The 14046-nt window shown below is 27.5% G+C and overlaps 2 protein-coding genes across 7 annotated transcripts; both read left to right on the top strand.

Annotated features, from left to right (window-relative positions):
- The first annotated feature begins 1572 nt into the window (after nucleotides 1-1572).
- On the top strand, nucleotides 1573-8094 carry LOC130664193 (uncharacterized). Its single transcript, XM_057464014.1, has 12 exons — nucleotides 1573-1726; nucleotides 1811-1991; nucleotides 2062-2120; nucleotides 2234-2375; nucleotides 3403-3570; nucleotides 3649-3785; nucleotides 3980-3987; nucleotides 6248-6405; nucleotides 6475-6533; nucleotides 6630-6771; nucleotides 7593-7760; nucleotides 7834-8094. Exons 2-12 carry the CDS (start codon nucleotides 1854-1856, stop codon nucleotides 7972-7974), a joined length of 1320 nt encoding a protein of 439 aa, XP_057319997.1. The 5' UTR covers nucleotides 1573-1726; nucleotides 1811-1853; the 3' UTR covers nucleotides 7975-8094.
- A 108-nt stretch (nucleotides 8095-8202) lies between these two features.
- LOC130664084 (glutathione S-transferase 1-1-like) lies at nucleotides 8203-10933 on the top strand. 6 transcript variants are annotated; one of them, XM_057463802.1, is made up of 6 exons: nucleotides 8203-8471; nucleotides 8537-8606; nucleotides 8678-8891; nucleotides 9562-9703; nucleotides 9785-9952; nucleotides 10382-10933. In XM_057463802.1, exons 3-6 carry the CDS (start codon nucleotides 8689-8691, stop codon nucleotides 10517-10519), a joined length of 651 nt encoding a protein of 216 aa, XP_057319785.1. In that variant the 5' UTR covers nucleotides 8203-8471; nucleotides 8537-8606; nucleotides 8678-8688; the 3' UTR covers nucleotides 10520-10933. The 6 variants fall into 6 exon arrangements, with proteins under 6 accessions (XP_057319785.1, XP_057319783.1, XP_057319784.1 ...); XM_057463800.1 differs by having other exon boundaries at nucleotides 8675-8891; XM_057463801.1 differs by lacking the exon at nucleotides 8537-8606 and having other exon boundaries at nucleotides 8675-8891.
- The last annotated feature ends 3113 nt before the right edge of the window (nucleotides 10934-14046 follow it).

Genomic DNA, 14046 nt, shown 5'->3' with positions numbered 1-14046 from the left:
TTCTAGAAATTTTTTTTTTCCCCTCTTCAAAGGGGTACCCCAAAAAATAAAATTGTTTTTTAACGGCAGCTGAAAATTATTTCTATTCACTTTGAATATCATAAAAAAAAAATTATCGCATTTCAGTCCCCGAAAACTTGGTATTTCTTAAAATACCCCCCCCCCCCCCACCCTCTCCCAACCTTATTAATTATCATGGCCTTTAGTATTAAAAATTTAGTAAACGTATCACTTTTAGGTGGATATATTAAAAATTTTATAGAGATTTCAAGATGTCCAAAACAATTTACATTTGGGTTTTAAAGGTTTATGATATATAAAGGAAATAATTAAATTTTCTTTTTGTGCCTGATACTTAATAATTTTAAATGAAAAATATTTTGTAATCACTTAATTTCTCTTAGCTGCCAACGTTTTTATAAATTTTGGTTTGGCTTGAAATTTAATTAAATAATTAAAAAAAAATCAGAAACACAAGAATCGATGATCGGTAATCTCAGCCGACTAAAAATCGGTAATAATGGTCGTTGACGTCGATAATTGTTGTTGGATCCATTATTCGTTATTATTGATTGAAAATCAGTATGACATATTTTTTATCATCTATTAAACTTGAGACTTGTTACATATGCAGAGATGCATAACCACGAGATCAAACGTCAGGGTAAAGAAATTTTCAGTTAATAATAAATGTTTTCAAGTCCTATGACTTTTTTAGCGTCGTTACAGATAAGTGAGATGTAAAACGCTTATTAATATTTATATGATGAATGGATATTTATAACATCCATTCATTATAATTTAAATTCAATATAAATATTTATAATTAAATGACATATTTATAATTAAATTTAAATTATAATGAATGAATTAGAAAAAACTAAAAAAATTGATTTTTTTTAAATAAAAATTTTTTTGAAAATTTGAGAATCACATTTTAGAAATAAAGTTGGCATAAATATTGAATTGATACACTGTAATAAAATCGGGAGTGAATTCGGAATGATTACGGATTTTATTTAATTCCGAATTCACTCCGTCACTCGAAGTTTCGGAGTTTTTAAAGAAAATCACTCCGCATATGGAGTAAATAGGGAGTATCTTTTCAGCGGAGTAGTCTGAATTTTATTTAAATCCGCATTCATTGCGATTCGATATTTTTATATTAAAGTAAACTCCTCTTCGGAGGAAATTTCATTCCGAGGAAATTAAAAAAAAATAATTAACCAGTAATTCGCTCTCGCTCCGTATTCCCTCCAGATTTAATCTGTGTTCACTCCGCAATTTTTTACAATGTAAATTACTTATTAATGTTATTCAGCATTTTAAAATATGATAATTAACTTCATGCAACATATTAACTGTGATAATGTATTGTAAATGTTCATTAGTTTTAATGTACAATAAAGTTTTTACTAAAAGTGAGATTAATAAATTTTTTTTTCTGCATGACGATGAATTGAATTTGGACTCGATGATAGTGCAGCAGTAAAATATTTTTATTAAGCTATAGGTTACAATAATATGGAATTATATTAAATTTATATCATTACAGGTCATTGTCAGTGTTTTTGTGCGTTATAATGTATGATTATGTGCTACAAAGAAAATGGTTTGCGCTTGCGCGTACAATCACTCAGCAGATATATTTTCCAATGCCGTACAATCACTCAACAATTATTTTCCCATCTTCGTACCGGTTACTTCAAATAATTATAGCCACCGAGTAAGTTATACTTATTAAGTCATTTAAAAATTACATTTATTACAACACTATTATTGATACTAAAAATCTTTTATATTTTACCAGGTGATTTTGAAAAAAAAAGTTTTCGTTTTAATAAAAAATAAAAATGACGATTTTGTATTCTCTTGATATGAGCCCACCATGTAGAGCAGTTCTTTTGACTGCAAAAGCTATCGGTCTTGATCTTGATGTTCGTGAAATAAATTTATTAAAAAAAGAGCATATGACGGAAAAATTTCTCCAGGTAATTTTTATTATAATTTTGTAATTAATCTTGTTATTTTAATTATGACTGATACCGATTTTTCTGTCAGCTAAATCCTCAGCATACAATTCCAACTATTGATGACGATGGATTCATTCTCTGGGACAGGTAAAAACAAAAATTTTGAATCAATCAATTGCATTTTTTATTATACTGGTCAAATTTTCCATTACATTACATAAGAATCATTTAGCGTTTTAAATTTACTTAACATATTACAGTCATGCAATCATACGATACTTAGTAAGTAAATATGCTAAAGATGATTCTCTATATCCGAAAGATCTTAAAAAAAGAGCGATAATCGATCAGCGTTTACATTTTGAAGGAGAAAAGATTTTTATACCTCTACGAAACACAGTTGTGAGTTTTTAATATTTTAGCTTGATAAAATAATACTGCGTTACTAATTTCAAAATGACTAATAATTTTATGCGTCCTTTTGTTTTAATAAGCTCCTTAAAACCGAAAGGGTGTTTATTTTTTTTTTTTTTTTCATTGTCAATCGTTATGTAGGCTTATTTTAAAGCAAGAAGTTAAAAAAAAAAATTTGAAAGCCAAAAGGGCGTTTAATTTAAATTACATTGTAAAAAATTAGCGGAGTAAACGCGGAGTAAATCCGGAGTGAATGTGGAGTGGATGACTGTTGATTTGTTTAATCCTCTTGGAGTGAAATTCACTTCTAAAAGGAGTTTAATTTGATATTAAAATTCTGAATCGAAGTGATAAAATGATAAAGTGATCAGTAAATACTTTCATTCTAAATAGTAATTTTTTCATTGATGATTAAAACGTGAATAATTACAGAATAAGTGTGAAAATTTATTGTCTATGCGAGAAAAATTACTGTTTGAACTTTAAAAATCGTAACGGATACTTAGAAAATTGACGACACGTATTTTAAAATTTATTATTTGGAATGTTAAAATTCCCCATATTGACTTCCAGGTTCCGGGTTATAATTTCAAACACTAATTTTCAAAGTTTATTTTTTTCCGTGTGGGAATGCAGATTCGAATAAAATCCGCATCACTTCGAAACCACTCAGTTGAAAAAATAAACTCCCTATTTACTCCGCATGGCGACGATTTTTGTTTAAACTCCGGAACTTCGAGTGACAGAGTCAATTCGGATTGAAATAAAATTCGTAATCACTTCCAATTGACTCCCAAATTTTTACAGTGAAAGCCTTTTATCTTTCAAATTTTGAGCTTTAAAATAAATCCCCATAATGATGGGTAATAAAAAAAAATTATAAGCCTTTTTGGCTTTAGGAAGCTCTCTACAGCCAAACGAAATTATAAAAATTTAAGTCCTTTTGTAATTAGTAACACGATATGATTACGACAATAATTATTTTTAAAAAATTTTTATTTAATTATTTTTATAGCGCCCGATTTTTTATGATGGAAAAAAAACATTTGGAGAAGGACATCTTGCTGCTGCACATGCGACTTGTGATATTTTAAATAAATTTCTCGAAGGTAAAAAATGGTTAGCAGGAGATAACTATACTCTTGCAGACATTAGTTGTGTGTCATCGATCAGTTGTTATCCGGTAAGATTTATCAATTATTTTAACTTAATAAATTGCTTACGGTACTGGAAAATAATGTCATATTTTTTTAAACTCCAGACATTTTTATCACTTGATAAATATCCAAATATTGCATCTTGGTTGAAAAGATGTGAACAAGAACTTCCCGGTTACGCTGAAGCTAATTCTGTTGGTCAGAAAAACTTTTACCAAGCAATCAAAGCATTAATGCAAAAGTAAAATATAAATTTAATCAATGAAAAGTATGATATGTTTTTAATTAATTAAATGAATAATTAAAATTATAAAAAGAAAATATATTTCTGCAATCGATAAAATAAAATGTTATATCTTTATCTTTTTATTTTATTATCAACACCTCTATTTGAATTATTTAATTTCTTTATGTTTATTTAATATGATATGATAGTATTATCTGTAATTAATTGTGCTGTAGATTTTTATAATGTAAAATATTAATAAATTTATACTAGATTGTTCTTTAATTAAACTGCTGTGACATGCAGATATTTCGATTAAAATTTTCCACACTTTAATTTCGATCGATCGGAGTATGAAGATGTAAATATAAATGTTTTAAGATCTACAAAACAAATAAAAAATAATATTCATATTTCGTTAAAATGATGAAATTATCATTAATTGAGATAAAAACAAATTTATTGCCTATAAAATAAAAAATATCACTTTTATTAAACTGAATGAATTGCATAAATTTTTGATTACTTATCAAATTAAGGATTTAGGAACAACAGGATAATTATTTTGATGATAACTCTGATATTTTTCATAAGGTAATAACTGATATAAAGATGATAAATTAATCATTGATAATTTTCTTTTATTTTTCTTGCTGATTTAGTTTGCAAAGAGACTTGAATCATAAAAATTTGTTTCCTATATTTTATACAATAACATTAATATGTTGATATGGATAAACATTCTTTGGATTTGTCATTAAATTTACAAATTTGTCGTATTGTTTATTTTTTGTAATAAAAATAATTTTTTTTTTTGTGTTTGAAATACGATTTGACTTCTGATACTTAAAAAATAAAACTACATTTTTTTTAACAACGGGAAAAACTTTAACACCGATAACCTCAACACCGGAATAGTGTTGACTTAGACTGACTTTTTTTGCAGTGTATAAAAATCATACACTTAGATATCGATTATTGTGAAATTGGGGGGTAATTTTAATCAAAATAAGCTCGTTTTATAGGTATTTAATTAAAAACAACTAAATAAAATTTCATCATTATCCAAGATTTAAAAAATCTACGGTTCCACTTCACGGAGAAAATATTGTTATACTTTCTACAATAGTAAATTTTCAATTTAAACTATTTGAGATGGTAGGAAAATTTTTCAGTGGTAAAATAACTAGTTTTACAATTGAGAACAATAACAGTAACGATAGATGGCAGTGACAATCACGATCGAAGATGCTAATTATATCACTGGACAGGCGTGGGTTCGAATCCCAGCGGTTGCCGAAAGAATTTTTCACACAAAGAGCGTGAGGTCTTTCGGCCCTGAGGTTCGTCCCGTCGCCGATCCATGAATTTGATCTGGTTTAAAAATTGAATTTGGTTTGGTTGAGATGTGAATTTGATTCGTATATGAATTCGACTCGATTGGCTAGATTGGGAATGCCCAAGGCTTTAATATACATATATATATACTGAAAAATAAAAAAAAAAATGCAAATTATAACTATGAAAGATTATAATTGTTACAATCGAAGATAATAACTGTTACTATTCAAGGTTGTAAAAATCCTGAAACAAAAAATAGGATAAATTTATATAAATTTAATTTCTTTATTTATAACCATATTTTAGCTATGTACATTTTGTCTTTTAAATAATTAAGATGAGTAACAATAAAATCGCTTAAGTCCGAATATAATAAAACTTCTCAAATATTGAAGCTGTTATTGAGAACTTTAAATGATTGGGGATATCATCACAATAGCAATCATCTAAGAATTAAGTGAAATTCGTCACATACACAGTAAATCAAAGAGAACATTACATATAGACAAATTTCAGACTGTAACACCGATAATTAAATTCTTTATTAGTTTAGATAGTAATTATTATTTGGGCCGATGGTAACTATCACCATCAGGTTATTAAGAATTACGATGTTGATAATAGTTATAATTAGTTAAGATAATAAAAGTTATAATTTCTGATTATCATCAATAAATGTAAATTTTACCATACTCTCTTAAAATGAATCAGTGATATACTTGGGACTGTTTCGGTATCAGTGAATATTCACTGATTTGAAGGACTTTTCACTGATTCATTTTAAGAGAGTACAGTTGGTAAATACTACAATTCAGATTATTTATTAAATAATTTAAATGTTATTCACTACTATCAAATTCAGTTTAAAAATTTTACTATTACTAGATGATAATTTTTACTATAAAATTCTCTCCGTATCCTCGAAATAGTATATAATATGCGATGATTCATGCAGAGAGAATGTTTTTGGCGCTTGCGCGATAAATCACTTCCATAATTTTTCAGTCTAGCAGTTTGTTGTAGATACCACGATCATTTTATCACTGACAGCTATCGAGTAAATCACATATTTTAATTCAACTATAATTAATACTACAATCTTCTAAATCATTTATATAATTTTTTCTGAAATTCAGTACTAAATAATTTTCTAAAAATGCCGATTTTATATTCATTCGACTGGAGTCCACCTTGTAGAGCAGTTCTTTTGACTGCTAAAGTTATTGGCCTAGAGTTGGATGTTCGCGAAATAAGTTTAAAAAACAGGGATCATTTAAAAGAAGAATTTCTCAGGGTAATTTTTATATATAATTTAAAATGAAATTAATTAATTTAAATTAACTGTATAAATATATTTCGACAGATCAATCCTCAGCACACAATCCCGACTTTAGATGATGATGGGTTTATTCTCTGGGACAGGTAAAAAAAAATTCAATTTGTTTCTCTTTCAATGAAAAAATTTCCACTGGATTACATAAGAATTGTTGATTGTTTTCATTTTTTTTCAAATATTAGTCATGCAATCATACGGTACTTGGTCAGTAAATATGCTAAGGATGATTCTCTTTTTCCGAAAGATCTTCAAAAAAGAGCGATAATCGATCAGCGTTTGCATTTTGAAGGAGAAATGATTTTTGTTCGTCTACGAAATATTTCTGTGAGTTGAGATTTTTTTGTTTTTTTAAATTAAATAGGGGAAGGGGGGGGGGGGCAAAACGGGCCCCCAAAAATTTTGGATGCCTCGAAATATTTGGGGCCAAAATGGTCCATCCAAAATTGTTAACATGAAATATGTTGGGAGGGGGGGGGGGGTAAAATGGGCTGCCAAGATTTTGAAAACCTACGAATTTTTTTTAGCCAAACGAGTTCTTAAAAATTTTTAACAGAAATCATTGAAGAATTATGATAAGGGGCAAACTAGGTCACGAGTTCAACAGCATTACTAACTTAAATTAAATTTTTTTAAATTAATCAAATAGTAATTCAACATAAAACTTTGAATTAAGTTATTTTAAGGTCCAAATCTTCACTACCAACTCTTTTTTATATTAAATACATAGCAAAAAGTTTCAAAACATAAAACAAGCGAGAAACACACATTGAGTTTTGTTGGGGGCCCGTTTTATCCAATTTTTCAGGATTTTTTAATTTTGATAGACACAGTAAATTAACACCAAAAACTCAGCAGAAGAAAAAAAAAGTGAAACAAGCTGAAAAACTCACATTATAAAAATTTTTTTAGGGGGGCCTATTTTGCCCCACATTTTTTAGTTTTTTATTTTTAATGGACAGAACAAATTAAGGTCAAATACTTGGCAAGGGAGTAAAAAAAAAAGTAAAACAAGTAAAAAAAACAGGATTTGAAAATTTTTTTCTTAAGGGGGCCCATTTTTCCCCTCCTTCCCCTATATTCAACTTTATTGAAATTGATAGAGAAAATAAATAAAATAAAATGAAAATCCATTTGTTTAATTTCAGTTCGAGGTTTTCTTTCGAGGAGCAAAAACTATACCAGAACAAAAATTAAAGGCCATCCAAGAAACTTGCGAAATTATCGATAAAATTTTAGAGGGAAAAAAATGGTTAGCTGGAGATAATTATACTCTTGCAGACATTAGTTGTGTGTCAACTATCAGTTGTTATCCAGTAAGATTAATTAAGTATTAATAAAGTTCAATTTTAATTATTAAAAAATAATGACATTCAATTTATATTTTAGGCATGTATGTCACTTGATAAATATGAAAATCTCGTAGCTTGGTTGAAAAGGTGTGAAAAAGAAATTCCAGGTTATGCAGAATCGAATACTCCTGGTCAGGAAAAGTTCGTCCAATCATTCAAAGCATTATTGCAAGAATAAAAAAAATTGTATTTACTTGAAAATAAATTAATACTTTTAATCATTTATTGAAAAAAATATTTTTTAATCAAAAACTATAAATTATAAAAGTAATAAATTATGATTATTAATTAATTAAAATATGACATATTTTTATTTACTCTCGATATTTTATCTACCAGTACAACGACAATCAATTAATGGTGGCATAGATGCCAGTACATTTACGCAAAGCAAGTGATAACAAGGTCGTATAAATATTTATAAATTAAAACCACTTTACTTAGAGAATTCACTTCGGACTTTATGTACTAAATATTTTAACTGCCGAGTTTTAATAGTGACCGAAGATACCCGAAGTTATTTATCTCACTAGTCTGAATTTATATTTTGAGATTAAATTCGAATTTATAATAATCTAGCCTCATAATACCACTCAATGTCTTGACTTATTCAGTAGTATATTTTAAAAAATCAAAGCCGGCTTTTGTCTGACAAAATAATTAAATACAAACTACGTAAGCAAATTTAAATTAACTAAACATATTATTAAATGAAATAGCTTTCTCTCACTCCAATGTAGAATCGACAAACTAGGACAGACAGCTTTGCGATATAATCGTTTTAACTTCTCTTCGTTTCGTATCTAAGTTGTTAGTATAAATTATATACTACACATATATACTCACACACATATATATTTAGATATATATATATATAGCAGCAGGTAACAATATGTTACGACCAATTCTGTATTTTGGTAAATGGAGCCCACCAAGTTCTGCTGTTCGTATGACTGCCAAGGCCATTGGATTGGATTTAAATCTACGTGAAATAAATTTACTTAATAAAGAGCATATTAGAGAGGATTATCTCAAAATAAATCCACAACACACTGTTCCAGTACTAGATGACAACGGTTTTGTTGTTTCGGATAGGTAAAAAAAAATGCTCTTTTAATTAAGGTAAGAGATCTAGTACCCGATCAGGGAACTAGTACCTGATCACATGTATTTGCATAGGGTAGAGGTACCGTTTTTAGCCAGTTTTGGACCCATGAAAAATTTAAATAAAATAATTTGTAAAAGACACAATGGCATAATTAATTTTTTAAATTTATACAAAGAGATTTTCATCTGACTGTTGCGATAAGAATTTTATTTTATATTTTTTCATTAATTATAATTAAGTATTAAATGTCTAAAAATGGAGCAGTGGCCACAAATGGTACTTCTACCCTATCTATATTTACTAAATTTTACTAAGTATAGATACAAACAAATGAAAACATGGAGTGATCGGGTTCTACACAGAAAAAAAGAAATTCTTGATTGAAAAAATTTTTATTTGCTCCGAGAAATTTTTTACATTATTAACTGAAAAATAAAAAATTACGTGTCGCAAGAAATTTCTTTTTCACTTGATAATGCAAAAAAATTTCTTGGGCCATGAGATTTTTTTCTAGTCCTCAGACAATTTTTGTTTTCCTTCATAATGCAAAATTTTTATTGCGCCAAGAAATTCTTATTTTTTGTGTAGTTTCCTGATCGGGTATTATCTTTTACTAAAAGTAAAAAAAAAATTTTATAAAAATAATTTTTTTTGTAGCCATGCAATAAGTACGTATATGATTGATAAATATGCATATAATGAAAATCTTTATCCGAAAGATTTGAAAAAACGTGCTGTTGTTAATCAACGTCTCCATTATGACGGTGGTGTACTTTTTTGTTGTTTACTAGGAGCTATGGTAAATCATTGATAATTATAGCTATTAGATTAGTAATTACTTTAAGTTATATTATTTATTTATTGTATTTATTGTTATTAGAAACCACTAGTTCGTGGTTGGAGACGAACGGTCTCACCAGAATCTCTGGAATATCTGGAAGAAGCTTATAAATATATGAATACTATTCTAGAAGGAAAAAAATGGCTTGCCGGTGATTCTTATACACTTGCAGATATCAGTTCTATTACAACTGTCAGCAGTGTTACTGTAAGATTTTTTTCAACTTTCAACAAAAAAAATTTATTAATATCCACTAAAAAGAATGATCTGAAAAAAAAAAGTAAAAATATGCACATGTAGGAAATTAAAAAAGCTATCGGTGCAATTTTTCAAATGTTTTTTTTTTCTTGTAATTTTTCGACAATGACTTGATTAAATAAAATCTTTCTTTTATTTCCATTTGTTTCTAATTCAAAATTTATAAACAAACTTTCAAACAAAATTTTTTAAAAATCAATATTGAAAAACTTTTAATTTTTTATATAATTCAAAAATATCCAGCTTTAGGAATATCATTAAGCTCACAAAGTTGCCCTATAGGTCAATCGATTGTGGCACTTTTTTTATTTTAAAATTATCAATAATAATTTTATTAAAAATTAAATTAAATTTTCCCTTAAATAATTTTTTTTTCAGGTTTTCAAATCGATAAACGATCACCCTAATTTATTAAAGTGGATGGAAGATTGCGAACAATTACCAGGATATGCAGACATCGCCGTTCCAGGAATAAAAGAATTTCACGATATCGTTAACCAATTTCTTGATAAATAAAATAACAATTTTTGTATATAAATACGTCATTTAAATTTATTTTAAATAAATAATACCATCGGTGTGGGTATTTAATCTTCCACTGAAGTTCCACGTAATACAAAAGATGGCGACACAATATCAATTTTAAAACGCGAGCGTAAATTTTTATTTTATCCCTACATATATATATATATATTTATTTTAATTGGCTACAAGTTATGCAATACTAATTTCAATAATCAGCTAATAAATGATAACTGATATCATGACTAAGCACTTTAATTGAGGACTTTAGTCCTTCGACATTCGTCATGTAACTCGAGGTAGATCTTCCTCAGTAAAAAAAAATAAAATTCCAAGTGACACTATCGAGATGAATTATATATTTCTATTGTGTTGTGAAAATAAAAATGAATTATGAGAATCTTCAGAGTCTAAAGATTTTTGTTCTTCTTCCTGCCACCCATCCAATCCTTTGTAAAGTTTTTATTCTCTTATATTATATATTATTCTTGTCTACTGTCTGCCGTCACAAATAAAACATCTTACGTTATACATAATTAATAATTAACTATAAATTTTTTACAGCTCTCTAATTCAGTCTATCGCTATAACACAAATTAAATTATTATTTTGTTTTTTTTTCTTCATCTTTGTCTACTGTCTTATTCAAAGGGTCTGATGTTTTTAGTTGATGATGTCACTTTAGATACTACTTAGAAGATTTCATAGAATCATAACCGGACACAACATTTCCCGAATGATAAGATAAATTATTTATTTTCATACTGCAGAAATATTTATATAAATATATACATCATTTATAAATTATCAATAGAAACAAGTGATACAATTTTTTAATAAATAAAAAGTTAATTTAAATTTTTTATTAACTCATACTAATATTTTAAACAAACCGATATTTTTTTTTACATGTCCTACCTTGACACTGTAATTGTTAATAATTATACCATCATACATTTATTTAAGTATACATATATTCGGATCTATGATCGTGACTCTATAGACGCAATCATTACAAATAAGTAATAGTTACTGCATATGTTTTATTTTCATTATTTATTCCTCCTTTATCATTTCAGTCGCTGCTATTTTATTTATAATCTTTCGTAAATTACCCTACTCATTTCCGGTTGTATTGCTGCGAAAATAGTCCCGGCTTAATATACATCAAGCGTTATTATTGGAGATTATTCCTTAGAAGATAAAGTCAAGGACAACGTCATATTTGATATGGTCCTTTGGAATACCTAACACTTTTTTTGTTTAAAATAAAATACTGATGAGTTAACCAAGGATAAAACAAGTCATTCGACTGGAAAATTTACCATTTAATGCACAACTTTTTTTATTTTTATTTCAAATTCCTCAATGGAATACACTGAGAAAAAAATAACTTTTATGAAAGCAATATTTTTTCAAGTAATAATCCCATGTAAAAGAAATTGTTAAAAAAAGTCACACAATGACGAACTTTTTTTTGAACGTTTTTTAAACTTTTGAAAACTCAAGAGAAAAATCAACAAATATCCTAATATACACGGAAAAAAGAGCAGTTGAAAAATTACAGTTTCTACAGTAAAAAAGGCTTTCGGGACAAAAATCTTTAAACATTAAAGCTTAAACTGTAATTTTATAAATTTGTTATAGTAATAAAATTAATACAATTTTAAGCAGCAAATTTTACAGTTTAAATCGACAATATCGAGTTTGAAACTGTAATATTTGTTATTTTTGTAAAATTTACTGATAAAAAATGTAATTTTTACAGTTTCAGACTCGGAGCGCTTTACTACTATACGAAACTGTAATTTTTCAACTGCTCTTTTTCCGTGTAATTAGAGAAATTGAGATAAATTACAGAAATAGTTCAAAATCAGTTTTTCCTGAACGTATTTTGCACTGGAAATCGTTAATTTGTAATATTAAGTCAATTGTTTCTTTCTGTGTATTTTCAGAAGTTTGAAAATCGTTTAAAAAAAGTTCGACATTGTCTCATGTTTCGAAGTTTAGAATAGTCAACACTTTTTTAACCTTTTTCAACAATTTTTTTTTATACGGCAAATCGATATAAATTATTGCATTATTAATTTTATATCTAGCGCGAAGAAGCATTTTTTTGAAAGAAGAAAATCAAAATTTATTTACACTACTGTAAAAAAAAAAATCAAAATTTGAATTTTGAATAAAATCTTCAAATTTTTGCACCAAAATTGTATTAGACCGAAAATTTTTTTATAGCATAATTTCTTGTGGTAATAATATACAATGATTCGAAAAGATTTTTTTTCTCTTCACGGATTTTTATGTCAGAATTATTAAATAAAAAATATTTTAATTAATTTAAAAGCATAAAACGTAACATATAATAACAATAGTATTAGTGTTGAATTTATATTCATTAAATTTTTATAGTGGCAGCTAAATATGACCGGCCGAAAGAAAGGCAAAGTAAGTGTAATACAATGCTATTATAAAATAAGTTGAAACAAAAAATAGAAAGTATAATATAGACGAAGCAAGTTGATACTTTGATACTGATCAATTTCAAGATCAATTAAAGTCCGAGTAATAGAGAAGTTGGTTGTTGTTAATAGCAATTCACCTGCTCAGGTAATTGAATAAAGTATTTTAAAGAAAACACGAGTTAAGTTTCAGCGTATTTGGTCTTTCCGCGAATTCAAAGTCTCTTCTTGTTGCTTACGCGATACGAGTAAAAGACCGCAGCATTTGTGCGCGATCTCGTCAGACGGGTTCTCTGGCGTGTGTATATGTTTTGTTTCCTTTTTTTTTATTTTTTATTTTTTACTTTTTACTTTACTTTTCTGTTCACCGGCGTTCGACGCCGTATTTTTAGACCTGGTAATATATATACAGAGAGCCTCTGCAATTGATGTTACACTATGTGTCGACGAGGCTCGGGCCTTAATTATTGGTGGCCTGAAGAAAGTAATAAGTGAAGAACGGAAATGGGACTACGACGTTGTATACAATTATTTATACGCGGGAAAATTGCCAAGGACGATCACTTTCGAGATTTATTCTCAAGGTCTCGGACAGGATATTTTAGCTCGGAATTTTTAAATTTTCCTTTGAAGCTTAATGATTTATTAATTTTTTATATTATCAATAGCTATTAATTTTTTATATAATTTCATATTTATTTATGAGATCGACTATGTTTGTAAACATTCGATGACCTTGCGATTGTAATGTCAGCTGCTGATTTTATTTATTCCATAAAAATTCTATAAGCTTAAAATTGTTATTTGATCAATATAATCAAATAAAAATTTTAAGCTGGACAATTTCTTTTAATATTTTTAACCGACTTAGCAGTTTAATGACACTTTGCTTACGAGACGTTTCGTTGATTTTCGCATGAAAAAATAGCCGGTATTTATAGTACCCTATAAATATATATATATAGATATATTTGTATTAATATTATATGTATATATATTATAAAAGAGTAGTGGGTGATGAAGAGACTAGCAACAACTACTGGGATAGGAAGGTCCACG

This window comes from Microplitis mediator, chromosome 2 (genome assembly GCF_029852145.1).
Source record: "Microplitis mediator isolate UGA2020A chromosome 2, iyMicMedi2.1, whole genome shotgun sequence".
Taxonomy (NCBI): domain Eukaryota; kingdom Metazoa; phylum Arthropoda; class Insecta; order Hymenoptera; family Braconidae; genus Microplitis; species Microplitis mediator.
Note: the sequence above shows the minus strand (reverse complement) of the source record. Positions and strands in the feature narration are given on the sequence as shown.